Source organism: Neltuma alba, unplaced genomic scaffold (assembly GCF_004799145.2).
Source record: "Neltuma alba isolate B1F8T4 unplaced genomic scaffold, ASM479914v2 tig00003725_pilon, whole genome shotgun sequence".
Lineage (NCBI taxonomy): Eukaryota > Viridiplantae > Streptophyta > Magnoliopsida > Fabales > Fabaceae > Neltuma > Neltuma alba.
This window is the reverse complement of record NW_021633406.1, coordinates 1,313-21,352: the sequence shown is the minus strand read 5'-3', so window position 1 is coordinate 21,352 and position 20,040 is coordinate 1,313. Positions and strand designations below refer to the sequence as shown.

At 36.4% G+C, this 20,040-nt stretch overlaps 2 protein-coding genes across 3 annotated transcripts; one reads left to right on the top strand and one right to left on the bottom strand.

Annotated features, from left to right (window-relative positions):
* Positions 1 to 278: 278 nt before the first annotated feature.
* LOC114742368 (protoporphyrinogen oxidase 1, chloroplastic-like) lies at positions 279 to 19,754 on the bottom strand. Its single transcript, XM_028930640.1, has 11 exons — positions 19,745 to 19,754; positions 11,661 to 11,668; positions 3,926 to 4,430; positions 3,401 to 3,586; positions 3,194 to 3,278; positions 2,684 to 2,831; positions 2,524 to 2,604; positions 2,260 to 2,431; positions 1,335 to 1,494; positions 1,065 to 1,168; positions 279 to 808 (listed from the first exon to the last, which is right to left on the bottom strand). Exons 3-11 carry the CDS (start codon positions 4,379 to 4,381, stop codon positions 509 to 511), a joined length of 1,692 nt encoding a protein of 563 aa, XP_028786473.1. The 5' UTR covers positions 4,382 to 4,430; positions 11,661 to 11,668; positions 19,745 to 19,754; the 3' UTR covers positions 279 to 508.
* On the top strand, positions 5,168 to 12,963 carry LOC114742367 (meiosis-specific protein ASY3-like). 2 transcript variants are annotated; one of them, XM_028930638.1, is made up of 11 exons: positions 5,168 to 5,206; positions 5,792 to 5,875; positions 6,219 to 7,706; positions 7,807 to 7,948; positions 8,056 to 8,178; positions 8,273 to 8,342; positions 8,451 to 8,600; positions 8,681 to 8,739; positions 9,768 to 9,902; positions 10,481 to 10,572; positions 12,594 to 12,963. In XM_028930638.1, the coding sequence occupies exons 2-11, from the start codon at positions 5,843 to 5,845 to the stop codon at positions 12,663 to 12,665; spliced, it is 2,364 nt and encodes a 787-aa protein (XP_028786471.1). In that variant the 5' UTR covers positions 5,168 to 5,206; positions 5,792 to 5,842; the 3' UTR covers positions 12,666 to 12,963. The 2 variants fall into 2 exon arrangements, with proteins under 2 accessions (XP_028786471.1, XP_028786472.1); XM_028930639.1 differs by lacking the exon at positions 5,168 to 5,206 and adding an exon at positions 5,566 to 5,686.
* Positions 19,755 to 20,040: the final 286 nt, after the last annotated feature.

The following is a 20,040-nucleotide window of genomic DNA, read 5'->3' as shown; positions in this document are numbered from 1 at the left end:
CTTTTATCTCGGTTCATATTCGAGCCTTGCATTATAGCTTCATTCATGGGACACCGCCTAGTCCAGGTACTAAAGCAGCGAGCAAAGCACGTGAAAATTAATAATCAAGAATTAATGTCATTGTAATTAAAGTCATTCCATTCATGCGATTACGTTATTCCATAATAAGTTGAGATCCACAAATCCTATTAAGGGCGAACGGTCGAGTGCAATACGGACAACGGTCATGCCCTAGAAACTATTTCTAATAATGGCGCGACACTTTAATTCTCTCCAACTGTCAAATTCTGCTGTGTGTGTTTATTTGTTAAATACGAAACACCCGTATGAGAATAGAATGACAGCGATGACCTTGTCTATTACAATATTACGAGAATAATATAAATGGGATCCGCACCCAGGAGCCACCAAAATTCAAATCTTACGTGACAAGTCAGCGACACTTTATCATCACTGTGCAATGATATACCGGTCCTACAAAATTCCTACAACCCACCAAAATTTGCCCCTATTTGTACACTTTCTGCGACAGAAAATCATTTACTTCGGCCGCCACCTCGTAAGCTCCCTCAACACATCGTCCCAAGGCAACACCAGACACATAGTTGCCCCCAAGAAACAGCCCTTCATGTCCGGTATTTTTCAGAGCAGCATTAGCAGCATCTAAAAGATCAAAATGGCCAACTAAGAATTGTGGAATAGCTTGAGGCCACAGTCTCACGCCCAATACATGCGGGTCCTTTGCATTTGGGTTTATAAGGATTTTTCTCAAATCTCGATCAACTGCTTCGACCAGGGCATCGTCCGTCTGGGAAAAAAGAAAATGCTTTATGAACAAATAAGAGGGAAAAGTAGCAAATCTGGCAATCACAAAATCATTTATAGTTGTCAACATATTATTCAAATCACAGAGATTATGCCTGCACCTAGGGCCACCAATGGTTTTAACTTTCAACATCAACATTTAAAACGACATAGGGAATCACCAAATTTACCAAAACAACAGTTCATATAATTGCATCTATCTCAACAAATATTCGGGTTTCATTCAAGAGTTATCAAACCTTTGATAAGATTCCAGGATTTGTTGCCCCTCCAATGTAATTCAAAAGTAGAATCCTTCCAGGAGGAGCTCGGTTAGGAAACAGTGATGAGCTGTATATAGTTCCTGAAAAATCAAGAAATGGTTAGCTTCCACATTGTCAAACTTGACTAGATGCTATAACACAACCATCAAAATAAAGCTCCCAAATCAAACTTGGATAGTAATCGATTTAGATAAACAAGTTTCGGTCATAAACCTTGGCTTTTACCATATCCTATTACTTGCTTACCTAATGTCTCCACTCCTTGACTGCGTGGATGCAACTGCCCGAACCCCTTTAGTTCACCATCTATTAAGCATTCCGTTCGAATAGCTTCTTTTGGATAGGATATAGATACTGCAGCAACTGGAGGATAATAAAACTTTGAAAGTGCATCTGCCGCAGTAGTCTGCATGTGAGGGTAAATACTTGTTAGAAGACAGGTGGGTGAAAAATTAGTGATATGCACAAATATGTATAAAAATGTGTATTATAAAACTTTGGTACTCATATGCTACTTTCTTTGTGCCTCCCCGTGTTATGAAAGAAAAAGAAGAAGAATATTATATACACACACATATCTATAGAGAGAGAGAGAGAGATAGAAACAACTTTATCAAGTAACTAATCATCTTTCCATCCAATCCAACACCCATTTATAGATGGGCTCGTTGGTTATGCCCTAACTCAGCTGAGTAGTCATTACTAACCAACATAACCACATAACTTCGCATATTATTTTCCTATCACACTGAAGGAAAGACGTATTGCCACTTCGCATGCATTTGTGTTAAGCTTATACATCTCTATTTTGAATCTAAAATATATTCATCGGACAAGTTCGAAAAAGATAGACTTTTGTAATCATCACGCCACCCCCCCCCCCAAAAAAAATCCATATTAGTAAAATTATAAATGAAAATACCAGTTTTCTCCTATACAACATGAAATCAAAAAAGATTGGCTGGCCTTGAAAGATTGTATTTCCAGACAAGATAGATATAGAAGCCAAAAAACATGCAATATTGTGCACTTATGCACCCAAACCCATCCACACATCAATACATTCCCAATTTCAATGAATCATACAGTTTCATTTCACAGATTCCACTGACAAAATAGTTCATATTTTATAATACTTGACATAAACCTCATTTTTAAGAAAGAAACATACAGATAAAGGACGTAGCAGTGTACTAGCAACATGAGAAGGAATGGTCAGGACAACAGTTTTGCTTTGCACAGAAACCACTCCTTCTGGTGTTTCATATGTCAAACTGTATTCTCCGCTGTCAAGTTTACTAATGGTTGAAAGCTTCCAAGATAACTTCACTCTGTCACCCAACCTGCCAAAGGAGGGGGGGGGGAATCACTACAATCGTCAATGCTAAGTGAAGTGGCAATTTAGCCAAACATTAATTAAGTTGACATCGAGTACCTTGTAGAAATTGCTTTTGGCAACATGCTAAGTCCCTTTCGAAAAGACCCAACAGTTTGACCCTTTGGTTTTGGAAGACGCCTATGAATTAACATAAATCAGGAAAGGAGCCATAATGTAAAAGAAAATTTGACAAGCTCTAGAGTAATCATATCATTACGGGTCACGAGGTGATTTAGGAGATTTATTCCTCTCCTGTAGTGTTTTGAAAGTACCACCAATTATGCTACCCCCATTTTGCTCCAGCCTCCAAACTTTTCCAAATGCTGCTTTCATACTTAATTTTGAAGGATCGCCCGCATAGACACCTGAATAAGGTGAAATTCAGGTAAGCCGCCAGATTTACGAATAAAGAACCAAAGCAAACATACATTGAAAAGTTGAATTCCATATCAGGTGAGAAAAGTTAGGTGAAGTAAACTTGTCAATAATAAGAACAAAAGAAGGTACAGTATGTAATCAAGTCTCAATATTGTAGAATTTTAGCATAGACATGCTTGTAAAAACTGATATTTCGGCTGAAAATGCATCTCACAATGACTTTTCTTGTATTGTAACTCCTTTTCATTCCATTGAGGGGAAGAATAGTTTGACATTTACTATAAATTCAGTGTTCGATATCTACTAATCTGCTTGGGCTCTATCAGAATCTTAATTTTTCGGCTCTCACCTGAACAAAAAGGCTCTATCAAACGTTCAAAAACCTCATTACCAAGGTTACGGCGCACAAATTCTTCAACTGATTCCTCATGATCCTGTCACCTTCGTCAGTATTATGATATATATGAGAAACCCAATTTAAAACCCATGTCTTTAATCCTTCTGGACATGCATTTGACATGATATGATTAAACAAAGAGAGTTCAAGAGGACAAACTGGTGGAGGTGGCCGAAGGCCTAGTGCCCCAAAGCCTGCTCTCAGTTTGCCGCCAATGGTCATCAAGTCAAAGAAAGGCAAATCAGTTGGCTTTGATGGTACTGGCCTCAATTTTCCATTCCATAATACAAATCGAGGCGCATTAGGATCACCGAGAACAAGGTCATCCTTCAACCCGCTGTCCACCTGCCGAAAGCAACAAGATAGAATGGACAATAGAACCAGCAATACAGAATTACGACACCAAATCATAACGATAGCTCATAATTGTCAATCTACTATATAACAATACCACAATCATATAAAAGGAATCCCTCCAGAAGCGACATTCCATTGTACATTTACCACTTTATTATTAAAAAGCTACTCACAGAATGCTAGTCGGAATCGATGATAATGAGCTTGTGTCAATACTAAAATTGAGTTACCCCACAACTATCCAGCTCACTAACGAAACCAAGTCTAAGAAAATAAAATGACCGAACGGGGAAGAAAACCTTGAAATAAAGGTTAAAAGGTACGAACCACCATGGTGAGCATAGGATCAGAGGGCTGAAAACTGTTAGGGCCTTCCTCCCAAAGATAGCCATCCCTCTCAATAGTCGTAATGTTACCGCCAACCCGGTCTCTGGCCTCGGTGACAATCACATTGGCAGCGGCATTGGCATGCTTTGTGGAAAGGGCCTGGGCAATACAGATGCCACTGATGCCACCGCCAACGATCACGCAATCCACGGACGCAGAGTCATTACCGCCGGAATTGAGTTGGCCCCTAGTTTTTGCTGGAGATACTGCGGACTCCTCTGCAATTGAGCACCGCACATTAGGGCGAATCCAAGAGATTCTCCGATTGGAACGAGAACGCGAGGGAAAAGGGGTGATTGGGCAGATGAAAGAGGTTCGAGAGCTAATGAACGACGGGGTTGAACAAAGAAGGGCTTGGGTTGGTGACAATGAAAAGAGGTCGGTTAGGGTAGCCATGGCGATGGCGGGCAAACAGCGGAGAGAGATTGACGACCCACTTCGTTATCTTCAAACAGAAATGTCCAATAAGCAATCCTCGTTTGCAGCAGCAATCTATCGATCAACATATCAGGATAAAAATACGACTATATCAATTAAACAATTTTGTCAGCGTACACTTTTAATTTTCTGATTTATAAACTATATAATTGATGGATTGATGATGTGATAAAGCTGGCAAAAAATAAATATGGATGTGATAAAATTGATAATAAATTCGCCATTCACAATTCACAGCTCAATAGGCGAGAGAGAAACAGCTCATTCGCATGTCTCGACTCTTGATGTCTGACTGACCCCGAAGGCCAGCGAAGCAGTATATTTTTTATAGGAAAAACTCGAAGAGCAGCTTAACCTCTGTTTTTTATTTGAAAAAAAGCATGATCTGACTTAAAAGCATATCAATAATTATTTTTTAACTAAATTTTTTAGAACCTAGAATTTAATTTAAGATTAATTTATTTTTTCAAAGACCTTTCCCTTCAGAAATGATGTTTAAGTGCATCTAAAGGTTTGTTTATTAAAACAAAAATTATAATTACATTACATGTAAGGGCATTGTAGTCCGCGCAGTGGAAAGTCATGCGGAACGCCCGTACAATTTTCCCGCTTTTTTTCCCTCTACATATCAGTTGCATTGCAGCAAACATTTGGCACTCACTCAATTGTAAGCTTCCGTTAGTTCTTTCCATCTTCCACTGCCTTTGGCTATTGCGCAGTTCACTGAATCCAAATTTTGAATTCGAAAGTGGAGATTTCCAGCGATCAGGGCGAAGTAACACTGTGAGTATGTTTTCTTTGTCTAATCGGTTTATTATTCTCCATTTCACCTGGCAATTTCTTTTAGTATGATTTGAAATCAAATTTAGATCGTAGTCGCAGCATCATTTCATTATGTTTAACTGAAATGCACGTCGTTATAAACTTCCCGTCGTCGTTTCTGAATTTTTGAATCTCTCTTTCCTGTGGATTTGATTTCAAGGGGCTTGATAATTTGTTACACATGAAGGTAACCTGAAAGCTTGTTTTTATTTTTGTGCGCATGAATTTCTATTATTCGTTTTCTCGGGCATAAATGGGTGGGTGTTTATATACCTAGACTCTCATTCACAGCATGTTTGGTTGCTGAGGAAGGTAAGGATGAGAAGAAACTTCCGATCCCGGGCGTATTGGACTGTTGCTCATCTGAAAATTCGGCTTCATTAGTCCGCTGGATTAATCGCATACGATCCGCTGGTTTCCATGGAGGCCTTGCTGCTCTGGGTTATGAATTTTGAATTTACTTTTCTTCTTTCTCAACAACCAAACTGAGCTCATGCAGTTTTTACTTTTACTATCCTAACTCCGTACTAAAATCGAATGTTTCAGGTCTGTTAATGGTGCTCGTGTTTGTACCCCATCATAGTCGAAACTGCGACGATGGATGTCGAAGCACATCGGAATTTGCATGACGTAAGAACTGTAATTCTTCCTCTGGAGATTTTTTTTTCCCTTTTTGTTGCGGAATAAGGATAAGAATCTGGCCATTATAATTATGTCGAGTTTCGTAAAATATCATTCTTGAAGATTATCAGTGATCAGGTTTATTGATCGCTGTGATCACAGTTGCTCTTTTTAAATCCTATTTGGCATTCTGAGTCAATGGCTGCTTAAGCATTTACAATAGTTTGAAGTAAAAAGATCGGAATGGGATTTTATTAATGTTCTTTAGTCTTACATACAATAATTAATTTCTTGTTTTAACTTCTCAAGAGAAAAAATTGAATGCATTCATGAATTTAAATTGCATATTCAGGGGGAAGCCGGGGATTGCCGGAGTTTTGGTAGTAACATATATCCATATAGCCAATCAAGGAAAGTCTCCATAGGAGTAATGGTAAACTCGGGGGCTACAGCAAGACATGAAGCCATGACAGGAAATGAGGTTAACATGACCAATATGGAGAAGGTAATCTCTAACGTAGGAAATTTCGCTGGTGAAAAAGGCAAGGCTGAAGGAGCGAGGGCCTGCCCTAGCATGAAGCCAATTGGTCCAGAAGAGGTGAAGTTTGCTCGAATCACTAAATCCTTTTGCCAAAGAACACCCAATTCTGAGACCGTTCTTCAAGCAAACCAAACCTCTAATTTACTAGTCTTTACTAGGAGACAGGACAAACCTGATGGGGATGATACTTTAATTTTTCATCGCAATGATCTTAACCAGAAGAAACTTGATGGAACAACCAGCAAACGAAAGGGAAGGAAGGAAGGAACCACTGGAAGGATAGAGAATGAATTTACATTCAACACTGCACGGGAAGTGGTCAAGTCTGATAAAACCAAGCCAGAGGACAGAAGAAATAAAACAGAAAAGAGAACAGAAGATTTGAAGATGAAGCTTTGGGAAATATTGGGAACCACTTCTTCTCCCAAGACCAGGCGCTCAGGTTCTAAAACTTCTAACATGGATGAGGAGAGCGTGCTGCCTAGGCAGCGTTTTGATCAGGAGGATGATAAATTGGTTAAGACCAGACAGCAGTCGGATACAATAGAAACCGATTCTGAAAATCTTGATCATACTAATAAGAAGCCTGTAACGCGTTCTCTGGGCCGAAAGAGAGCGTCAGCTAAATTGAAACCCCCAAAAATTGCCCCGTCTCCAAAAGGCAAAAAGCGGCAACGAGAAAAAGATATTTTCTCTTCCAAAGAACAATGGACTGGGAAGCAACACGTTGATCAGCATGGGGTTTCCCGAATTCCATCGAGGGAAAGGGATCAAAGACAGAATTCACATCAACATTGCGTCAAAGAAAATGAGGCAGAAGATAAAGTTTGTAAAGAAACTTCAAAGGCAGAAGCACAACTGTGTGATGAGGAAGCGTCTTCGCTTGGGGAAAAAATGGGAGGATTTCGTAGTTTATTACCCGATCATCACAAAGATTATCCTCAGACTCGGAAAATAATCCCAGAAGAAGAATTGTACCAGTCACCAATAACAAAGGTAACAGATAAACTCGAAGGACTCGAAGGATCAGCAAATGGAAATCAACAGGAGCAAAATAGTCCAGTGGCCGAGAATGTTGCGGATCCTCTGGATAATTTTCCAAGTCCTACTTTTGGACTCAAGACACCTACATTAAGTTCTTCGCCAGGCTCAACTCCAAAAACGAGCAAACAGGCAAATGGTGTTAATTGCTCAACATTAATGGAGAGGACATTTTCTCTGGGAATTATTCGTAATTTAAGGACTTTCCAAACTATGGAGCGAGACTGTGACAGACAAAGCGGACAGAAGCAATGTGCTGTATCCTTATTACTCAGAGTGTTTCATTTTGATACTGTTATATTCCCTGAACATGAAGCTGTTATATTGTATCTCTTTGAGGTTCCTTATTTAACTTCAGAACTTGGATGAGCTCAAGACTTCTCTTTCCAAAGAAGCGGCATTTTTTGTGAAAGAGAAAGGTGCACAGGATGGCTTATCTGATTCATCATTCGAAGAGAGAATGTTTCTCAAGAAGAGAGAGGATATATATATACACGATGGTTCGTTCGACTTGAGCTGCATTATTTGTATCATGAGATTATATGTTTCTTTTACTCCGTCGGTTCTTTCAAGTCAGAGAACTAGGTATCTAATTATGTCATTTTAGGTTTGACAGACAGACATATTTCTGACGCCCGGGAAACTTCTATGCTTCATCCAATTAAAAGGCTGCGCAGTCATGAAGGAGTTAAATTCAACCGGAATAGTCCTCCTTCACTCTCTTCAAAAGGCATAATATCACTTTATCCATGTTATTTTTGCTTATATCTAATGTTACTCTGATATCTGCAATCTTTATCAAGCCACTTATTCTCGTTCCATAGAAATGGGAGGGGCAGCAGAAAGTGATTCCATCCCTGAAGCTTCTGAGCAGACTCAAGATGGATTTGCAAGGTGTTTCCTCTTTTTCTCCTCTAAGAATAGATTGATGAAGCATCCGAAATAGAAAATGCTACTCATTGGAACAACTCTGAATTGATATGATTCTTGACAATTTTTTAGGGCTGTTGAACTGTTTGCCTTGGAATTAGGGAAGCTAAAGAGTAAATTAAAGTCAGTGGCAAGTAAGAAATCCTCAGAAATTTTAATATCTGTTGCCGAAGACATACAGTTGCAGCTGAAGAATGTCCATTCCCAGATTGAAGAAGACATGTAAGTATGCAAGAGCATGGAGTTTCGAGCTCTGAGACATCAATTCTTTTACTGTACCTTTTATTCTCTAAATGTTTCAGCGAGGAACATGCAAATCTTTGTGAGTCAAAGAGAAAGCGGTTGGAGACAAGATTTGAAGGTATAAAAAATTCTACCTGGATGTTTATTGATAATCATGTTTATATATTCAACTATCTAACTTCTGGATATGACATGTCGCTTTCTAGTTTGTAAACCGGAGTTCAAAGATCTAGCAGTAATGTTAACATATCACTTCATAGATCATTTTGGTCATAACATTCTTCCTCTTGGGTGTTCTAATATCCTCTGATTGCATGTAAAAGGTCAGCGCAAAAAGGAAATCGTAGTTGCAATCTGCCAGAGATTTCAATCAGTTGATAGCGTCCAAACTGTTTAAGAGACATTCAAATAAATCTGTTTCGATATGAAATACTCCTCCGATTCTTATTATAAGACTCCATTTGACTTTTTATTTGGTCCTAATTATAAGACCCCAATCCATTTTGTCTCTTATATTTATGCATTTTTTTCCAAGATAATCCTTCTAATAATGATAGTTTTAGCCAATATACTTAATTAGCAAGGATATTTTAGGAATGACAACACTTATTTATTATAAATAACCAACTTAACTTACTTCCTTAATCTCCTCAAATAAGTCAATTGGGTCTTATAATTAGGACCGGAGGAGTACTTAGTTTCAACAGAACATGCATGGTAAATTGATGCAACACACACTTGCACAGATGCTAACAGATTGGAAAATAGGAAGAAAGATAGAAACGGAGGAGGGGAAAAGAGAGAGACGAACAGAATGGTGGAGGAAGACAGAGCTTAGAACTTGGAGGGGGGAAAGTAAACTGAATTCTCATAGGCAGCAATTTATCATTTATGCAAAAAAAAAAATGCAATTTATCATTTATACTGCCCTGCTGAGCATGTTGCGTGTCCCACATAGGGTCTAAACCACTGCATTTCATATGTAACGTTTTCCCTTATTTTCCTTTATAGCGCATGAATTAGGGAGATCTGTATTTCCCATTTTTTGAAGCTTTGGTCGTCAAGTTGTTTTCTTCTTCCCTCCCCCTTTGGTCTGTCTGGCTTTTATTATTTTTTCCTCATTTCCTCCACCCGCTAAAAATGTAGATCAACAGAAACAGCTGAGGCTGATTCACGAAAAATTCAAAGAAGAGATTAATCTGTATGTTCAGGACTGCAGAAGCGCTATTGAAGGTTTGGAAGCAGAACGATTAGAGATCAAGGGAGCCCTGGAAAAACAAAGTAAGGGAAACTTCTTTGTCTTTTGGATATGTATCTCTGATATGTGTTTCGTCGACTTTTTTTTTTTTACTAAATTTCGAGAGGGTCTATTTTGATGCATTTATTACCAAGTAGTTGGGAGGAAGACCTGAATAATTGGTAGAAATTTAAATTCGTTGGTTTTATGATTTTGGCTTAAGATGGGTGGGATCGGTCGACCATTGCGTAGTAGTTCACAGGCAATATGCCCTTGCTATTATGTGGTTTGGGCTTTAAGACAGAAATATATATATATATATATATATATGCTATCTTTGGGAATATATTCCAGAGTCTTGACGTAAAAAGACACACGGAAAAAGTCGTACTGCTTATGACTTGTAAATTTACAGCTTTATATTTTATTACTTTTTACTGAATCACTTGGAAGTTGGAACTTCAATAATTTTATCAGTAGCCGCTTCGTAGTACGAAGGACGTGTAGGATAGAGTTCTCAGGTTATTGAGCGAAACAAGGGAAACATTAGCACTCCATTGGCATTGTGCAAAAGTACATTTGAGAGGATGTGGTCATCTTTTGACGAAATGTTGTACAACAGGGGCATCACATAGGAAGCTTCTGTCGCAAGTTGAAAAAGGAGTGGAGATCCAACTGAATGATGCTCAAAGGAAAGTCACAGCCATCCAGGAGGCAAGTTTTCTAACTTGCATGTTTTATTTGCAAGATTTTCATTGCATTGCCATACTCTTCATCCGAATGAGTTCGTGGTCAATCTTTAATTATTTGCTTGATTCTGCGATCATAACTGTAATAGTACACTCTAACATACTGTTGCGGGTCCAAAAGGCTAATGGCACGGAGGCGTGCCGTTGGTGATTAAGAATATCCCCATCATTATCACACACACACAAGGAAAAAAGAAAGGTCCCGTCATCAAACACAGACTTTGCCGAGAGATGATAAATAAACTTCACACTCTAGCTTTCCCATGATGTCTCGGCACCACTAATAATTATGTAGAATTAAGCACCTTTTTAATTCCCGTCTAGTTTTAACAAGTACTCTTCTGATCCTAAATAGGATAAAAAGAAAAGACATTTTTTGGTCCTATTTATAAGACATTAAGAGAAATTTTTTGTATGAATGTACAATTTTACCTTTCATTTATTATTGTGTTGATTTTGTTTACATGAAATATAATATATATTAAATAGAAATAAAGTTGAAAAATTATTAAATTTTAAATAAGAGTTAATGAAGTTTAAGGTTTTTCCTGATCTGTAAAACATGCTGGAAATGCTTTATAAATAAGACTAGAGAAATAAAATTTCCCTCAAATAACGTGCTAGTTTCTAGCATTCTGACTTAAGCTGTCCAGTGCTATTCTTTTCCTTTTTTTTTTCAATTATATTTATTAAGCTGTCCAGTGGTATCAATTTCCTTTATATAACATATATATATATATATATATATATATATATATGAAAGAGCTGTACGCATTTCGAGAAGCATGCTAAACAGATTAGATTTTTTTATTAAATTTAAAAATGTCCTCACACATCGATATAATGTATTTTTAGGAGAAGAAAATTTGTGAAATTTGAATCGAAGTGTTAAATATAAGAATTACTCCCACCATTCCTTATTATAAGAGACATTTGATGCTTATGGCATGTTCCTATGTATAAGAGACACTTAAAAGTTGTCTCTACTTTTTTGTGTTGATTTCCTATTTTACCCATATTTATTGTCTCCAACTCACTCTCTCTCCTTCCCACTTCTCTTTCTTTTAATAATTTATCATTGTTCTCTTTCATGTTCTCTCTCCTTATTAATGAGGGTATTTTTGGAAAAAAATTATACTTTTTACACATTGATTGTTCTTAACTAATTTTAACTGTTTTTTTTATCAATATAATTCGGTTATTCGTCTCTTATAATAAAAAACGGAGGGAGTATTTTTTTTATTACCGGGTGAATTCTTCGAGAACTTTGCTGAGATCTAGAGTGGGGGATTATTTAGGAGTGGTGAGACAATTGAGATGGCTACAGTATCATTAAATGTCGAAGAGAGTTGGATGATTATTGGGGTGTTTGGAGGCACCCAAAAATCCCTCTTAGAAATACTTTTCCGCAAAACAAGATAAACTCCTCCACATATTTACTTCATACACTGTAAAAAATACTTTTAAAATTATAGTTTTGATTCCATCCAAATATCTTCTATGACAGCTTAGCTTTTATATCAATAAATCATCTTAAATTCTTAACCCATATCATACTTTGTTTTTTGTTGGGCCGATCTCATACACCAATTTTCAAATCACTCCAAATTGAGTGGTTTGAAATGATTTGAATTTTTTTTTTTTTCCAAATATCTTAAGCTATCTATATTCTGAATATGATTAAATGCGCAAGGAAAATAAAAATATTTTACATTTGAAGAGCCAGCAGCCCTCGAGACCTGTGTTGCAATATCAAATCATCAAATTAATTTGTGAAGACTGGACATCATCTATTCATCTATTGAATTTCCAATGAATAGAGTCATTTGTTTTCCCCACAGCATTCCACACACAACGAATTAGCTGTCTCATCTGATCATCTTCTTAATCCCCTCCCCCCGGATGGGCTTTCGGCGATGACATGTTGAAGAGGTTGTCATTGATGCAGCTTGTATTAATGATTTTATTGTCCCTGTTTAACTGCAGTCGGCAAGGGGAAAATTGCTCCAACTGAAGCACATTACAGCGATGTGCTTGAAAAATGATATTCTAAAGTGACGTGAACACCGAGGCACAACAAGGAAAGGAGAAAGAAACAAGGCGTGATTACTGTCCGCATGCTTTGCAAGTTAGCAACACTCTCCGGAAGCAAGTGGAGGCCTTTAGATGTCATTAGATTTTTAGGACCAGTGTTGTTAGATTCAACATACGCCTAGGGTTTTATTGTTCGATTTTCTATATTGAATTTAAATCTCTTGACTTACCTGAAATGTTCAATGATTTCGATATCTCGTGAACATAATCTTTTTTTTTTCTTTTTACTTTCTTTTTTACAATATTTTTTTATATTCGTTAATTATTTTTCCTGAGTCACTATATCCTATTCAGTACAATTCTCAATCAGGCGAGTCATTTTCTTGTTTTCACGTACCATGTGATTGATTATTCAAGTAGACAATACACACCAACTGAGTGGTCACAACATCGCAAGAATTTACCGGTGAAAAGAGATCAGGGAAGGACCTCTTGAGTAAAGAAATCAGGCAGGGCATTGTTTATGATGGGATCATTATAAAGCACATGGGGGCATTATCTTCTGTCAAAAAAAAGGGTGAATGGGGACAATGTCACAAGGTTCATTAAGGAGACTTGCATGAGGCTCTGAGAGTATCAGAGAAATAAATGAAGCTTTTAACTAATCATGAAAATGACAAGCTAGAGCTTATCTCACGGTTTGGTACATTCTAATCATGCAAGCATGCGCTACGAGAGTGAATTGTGAGCATATGTCTTCTTGGAAAACTAATTATAGTTTTCGTCAATGTTAAATTAGGTCCTTGAGTTTTTTTTTTTTAATTGGGTCCTTAAACTTTTCCTTATTAAATGCCGGGATCCATCCCGTTAATTAGTTATTAGCGTTGAACACCGTTGAGAATTTCGGTTATGAATTAGCAATACATGTCTGAAACGTCTCTCTTCCCATCCAGCGTGGAGCTTCTTAGCGCTTGAGCCTCCCTTGCCCAGACAACACACAGCCGATCATCCTCAAGGGAACAACACCCCACCCTCTTCGGTTCACATGACTGCAGCTCGACCCTTCTGCTCACAGTGGAACCAAAGGCAAAATGTTCGATTCACGTTTTCCTTCTATGGGTTCCCTTTTTTTAAAATTTGGGCCTAAATTGTTCGGATCAAATTTGATCAGCCCAAAAGGAGAATGAAAGACAAGCACCTCGGGTGGCCCCTGAACGAGTGGTTACGGTCCATAAAGAATCAGAGTCGTTGCCTCTGAACATCCAAAAACCTTTAAACCCATCAGCAGATCACAATTTCTTCCTTCTCGCTATTGTCCACAAATTTGCGTATTTCGAACATTTAGAAAATCAGTGATTTTCTTATGGAAGCCATACACCTGGACCTCCACGATTTTGGATTCACAGGACCCACCGTGCATTGTCGTGTTGGGCTCTCTTGGTTGAACAAATCAGAGTCCTGTCAGAAAGGTGCAAGAGAAAAGCTTAAGCGCTTCCAACTCTTGTTCAATCCAATAATCATGTTGTATTGCATTCTTTAAGTATGGTAAACATTACCGGCACTGACTTGCTGTTGAAATCAACACTTGGAGAATAAATGCCAAACAATGTTTCTCCACATTGGCTACAAGTATAAATCACCCAAAAAAAAAAAAGAGACAAAAATATTAGGATGGTCACATATGGCAGAAACCCAATTACGTAACTTTCAAAATGGGGGGGCCAATAATAGCAGCATCGTAGAATTAGCGTTTAATATTGGATGTGTTGGGAGGGAAAGAGACCTCGTGAGGTAAACTCATCATTCTTGAGCTCATCATTAAAAGCCCAATTCCTTTCAAATTTAGGCAATCTGTTGTTTGCAGGCACGTGATTCGTGAACAAATATCCTTCCATCCTGGCCTTCGTAGCATCTGTTACCGCGACTCGTTGGCAACCCACAAAAAAAAAAAAAAAGGTTACCGCCACTCATCACCAAAACACATCGTTTTGCTATCATTTCTGTTTCCCGGTTGTTTGTGGAGCCCACTTGCCCTCGCCACTCCCGAGTCACGAGTCGATCACTTTTTCCAATTATTCTGCTTCCCTTCTCTTGTTGATTGTTCAGTTTCGGTGATTCATTCCTCTTTTATATATACATATATATATATATATATATTTTTATCCTTTCATATTCTAACTTTACTCTATTTCTTTTAAATTGATTATTTGACATTTCTTTCTAAAAACTGTATTGATGTTTTTCGATACATACTTCATATTCTAAGAGAAAACAAATTTTTCTCTAATTTTCAACTGACAGGGGCTGAAATTACAATTTAACCGCACGATATAGAAGATTTGTCTCTACATAAGGACGAAAACTTTCAGTTTTGAGTAGAGGTCCATATTTAAATCCTCTTTTTTCTATACAAAACAGTTTAGGTAGATTGGGTTCAAGTAAACCTTTTCATATAACATAGATAGGGAAAGCTTCATATGCATCCAATTTATATATACATTTCTTCTTTTTTTTCCGACATATATATTCATTTCTTAATCATAATATACTTGGCATGTATATAATCATCTAATTTAAAAATAATATTCCTTGAAGTACCATTTATAAGATCTCTCTTTCATCGTGTAGTGCATTGATCCAGTCCTCCATCCCTGTGTTTAAAGGATTGGATAGAGAGTAATTAATATGTCTTTATAGTAAACACTAGATTGAGTATTTAATTATAAATTTACATAACAGCTATGCTTAATAATAGTTTGATAAAATATATAATTTTTAAATTAACAAAAATATAATAGTAACAATATAATTATTTATAATAATATTAGCTTCCTGTAGGGGGGGGGGGGAATGGATGCTTTGTAGCTATCGCTATTTTGTAGAAAGAAATATGGACGTCTTGCAGAATCGTAAATGTCCAGTTCAGGTAACAGAATATATAGATTGAGTATTATTGATCTCCACGAAACCGGATCATATCTCACGATCACATCAATGACTTTGATCTGTTGACGAAACTCCCAGAAACACTATAAAGTGTCTCCTTTCAGCTTCAGTATATATATCCCTTATGTATGAATCGGGAAATTTCAACGTCCAATTATGCTGCGTCCTTTGTCTGCCCCTTGCGTGAATCCACAGTGATGAGGGATAATTAAATTAAAATCTAACATAAATCAAGAAGATTTATCATTGATTTTAAATTATCTTAATTAGGATTCATATTATAGTTTAAATCAATAATTGGATTAGATTTAGATTTGTGAGATTATATTTTTTAATGGAGATTATTAATTACCTGTTTAGCGACGTTTCTTATTTTTGTAATTTTTTTGGCTCGATGTTTAAGTTAAATTTAGGTAATTGTTAATTTATTATTCTTGTGGAATTCTTTTTGACGAATTAAATTAGATAATTACCATTAAGTTTTCCGACATCCCTCGACTTCCTCTCCCTTTATTTTGTCCAAAATTCATTCCCTCCTTCTTCTTTTTTTTTTTTTTGGCCTCGCCCCTCTCGTTTTACACCATTGAAGCAATCACACTTCATATGGAATGAACAAAGTAAACACCTTTTCATATTTTTTTGGAAATAAAGAACAGACCTTATGAACTAAATGTTTAAACTATGGTTTCTTCGCAAGTAGTAAATTCTAATTTGAGCGTGAAAAAACAGATCGATTTACCAAAGAATCTGAGAACATGCTGGAATGGCCCATGGGGGGTGTGAATCATGAGGTGACGAGGCTCTGGATAATTCGATTCGTTCAGGTTAATGTCAGTGATGCAATATTGCGTGATTTGAGTTTGACTATGTTTCATAATTCATTCATTAATAACAGTAAACAAGAGGGAATGCATTTTCACTCAAAAGTTATAGGACGAGGGAGAGAGGTTCCACATTGTTACTTCACAAAATTAATTAAAACCCATTCATATAATCAGCAACTGGTGATTTAACTTTAATATTCTTTGATGTGAATAAAGTTGCCCATCCCCCCCTCTCCCTCCCTGCTTTTAATTTGTTCCTTGCAATTAAAGTCAATTCGCAATAATTACTGTTTATTCTTCTTCGCCTGCCCATCTCCCTCAGCAAATTAAAGGTGCAATAAGCCCTTTTTCTCCTCAAAATGTCAAGCATTCTCCCTCCACTTCTAACACCCAGCATTATTCATTGTACTGGACGAACCACATTAATCAGATGAATTGAGGATTATCATTAGTAATAATGAACTGTGTGGTGATGACGACAAGCTCTGGTCAGGACTAAGTGAGGGTGGAGATTAGTGAGGATGATTAATTGGTGGAATGATGTGTGTGCATGTGGCCATGTTGGCTTGAAGCTTTAAACTTGGTGCTGGACTGAATAGACCCGTCTTGACTGAGAGAAATAGGGCTGCCTAGATTAGTACAAAAGGGGAACGTGGCGTGCCTCACGAATGAATTAGCAAGGCATTAAAGAGGGGGGGGCGATGTTGTGTCCAGTAATTAAGCCAAAAACATAAAGAAGAAAAAAATAATTAATGAGAGCTTAGCACAATGTCTAATCCCATTATCCCGGCCCCAAGAGGTTGATCTTTCTTGTCAATTGGTTGTCATCCTTTCTCAATCTCTTCCACTTTGATCATTTTTCAAATCCAAACTAAACCCTCCATTTAATTCGCTATCGAATTTATTAAAATGCGTTGGCACAAAAAAAATATTAAATGAACAATGCTGTGTTATAATACTTACCAAAATAAAATTACAAATTTTCAAATTTCTATTGTTAATACTGTAGTTTTCATTTACTAAAAATATTAACTATTATCGTACGTTTCTTTTAAACCCTCTTCGTCATACGTATCGACATCGTTATCTTTCGTCAATTGCTTTTGCTAATAATCTGTCCCATCGTCACTGGTATGAGCACGGGGATGTTCTGCTTTTCCTCTGTGTGTTTTTTCAATTGCTAATCACATCATTGACAATAATAAATTCAACAAAGCACTGATAAGTAATAACTCGTCACCTTAACCCAAACTACAAGTTAAATTATTGCTCCCAACTATATGTGGGACTTAATTAGCAGTTCCAATTAATATAGAATAAACTTGGCATTTCTAGTGAATATGAACTGGCATCTAGCTAGTATATGGGATCATCGGTGGACCCAGAACTTATATATACATTTTATGGGCTATTTCTCTCGAATTTTCGGATTAATTGGATTCATTTTAGGCGTAAATATATACTTAGAAAAAAGTAGTAGTATTGCTTGAGCTTTGATGTGGACATGAATAAAGAAACGTATTTTATTTTGCCAGTAGTTTTTTATTATTGGATCTCATCATCTCGTTTGTCGGACATCCGCTACTCACTCGAGGGCCGAGGCTCATCCACGAGGTCAAAAAAAAAAAAAACAAAGGAAAAAAGAAAAGGGGATTAGCCGAGAGAGGGAAAAAAAAAATCAAATTTATATGTGAAACCACGTCATAATTGACCGTTGCATGGTTAATCATAGGATTTGAACGTGAAGAAGAAAGAGGATGAACATGCTAGCTTATGTCTGACCCAGATCAGGTTAATTATATATGATGGACTGGTTATTCTCCCTTGGCTACGCGGGTTAGTTTGAAAAGCAATCTTAGTCCCAATCAGCCCCAAAAATCCTATGCTTTGGTTCTAATCGCCTGGTGCTTGGACGTGTGTATGTCAAGGATATGTGAAGTAGTACGAGCAGAAATCTCACGTAAGTTAAAATTTGGGCTTATTAATGTAATATAATATACTCCTTCGGCCCTTAATATAGGACCTAATTGTTGAGTTGGTCTTGTCCTAAATATAAGACCAATTTCTCATATTTCGGTTTTTTCTAAATTATCCCTATGGATACTCTCTCAACCATAATCACATAGAAGAGAGATAGGAGATATTAAAAAAGATAATTATGATATTTTAGGAAAAATGTGTTACTTTTTTTTATAATTAACCAATTTACCTAACTTTCTTAATCTAATCAAATTAGTTAAATTGGTCTTATATTAAAGACCGGAGGAGGAGTACAATATAAGTGCAAGATGTGTCCAGGTTTGATGGCACAAATTAACAAGTCAAGATTTTGAAGCCACCCATCTAATCACTGTTATCAAACTCGCTAGTTGACTTCTAAGTTTAACATTTTTATTTTTTTAAATTGTAAAAACGTGCTGACTTGCTCCGAACTTGTGCAAGCCATAAATTCGATTGAATTTGCGAGTTTACTTGTTGAGTCTATTGTTTTTACGTTTTTAATTTATAAAATTATATCAACTTGCTCTTAAACTTTCACTAAATTTTTTTACTTAATTATACTTAGTGACTTTATATATAAATTTCATAAAATTTTCATTTATTAAATGTGGTAAATTATGAATGTTAATGGATTTGATTTCATTTATTTGGATTAATTTAAAATATATTTAAATGAAATTGTTGTCGTTTTTAATATTCTAATTATATACTTTTAATACTAATTTATTAATAGATGTAAACTTTTACAAATTTACAGTTCAAGTTTATGATACGAGTTTACATCATCATCATGAGTTTGTTTAAACTCGCGAGTTTGACAATCTTGTATTCGACTGTTGAAGTTTTATTTTTTGCAGATAATTAAGGATGTGTTAGTTGTAACTGACTCACTAATATTTGAATTCATAGATTTTTTTTTCTTGCCAACGTTTGAATTCATAGACAGAATACATATATTAGCGTTGGCAAATATATGTAATATATATAAGAATACGGAGTTATCTGTCATGGATGTTTTGAATTACAAAGACGGGATATTTCGATTTAATTTACTAACCGTTGATGCCGGCAGCAGTAATTAATGGTGGTTAGGGAGACGCTTTGCAGTTAATGGGATGTTTCAAAACTAGGAAAGAAGTTCATGTGTGGATCATGAGCTGATAAGACGGTGAGAAAGTTGAAAGCGTGATAAATAATTAGACATTTAAATGTTGCCTGGGGTAGGGTACCTGCCCTCTACCATACGTAAAATAAAATCCATGTGTCTTGAAGATTTGCAGATAATATATAATTAGATAATAGGCCCTGTGCATCACATGGTTTGATATATACGAGGATAACAAGTTACTCCGTGAAGTTTATAATTTATAAATAATAAATATTTTTAAATATTTATTCAGAATATATCTCCTTCGGTCTTTGTTATAAGGTAGTACTTTTTAGAAGAGAATAGTTATTACTACTTCGTCCTAATTATAAGAGCTAATTGACTAATTTAAGGGGATTAAGAAAGTAAGTTGAATTAGTTGTTTGTCCTAAATAAGTGTTGTCTTTTCTAAAATATCCTTGCTAATCAACTGTATTGGCTAGAACTACTATTGTCAGAATGAATACTTTAGAAAAAATAT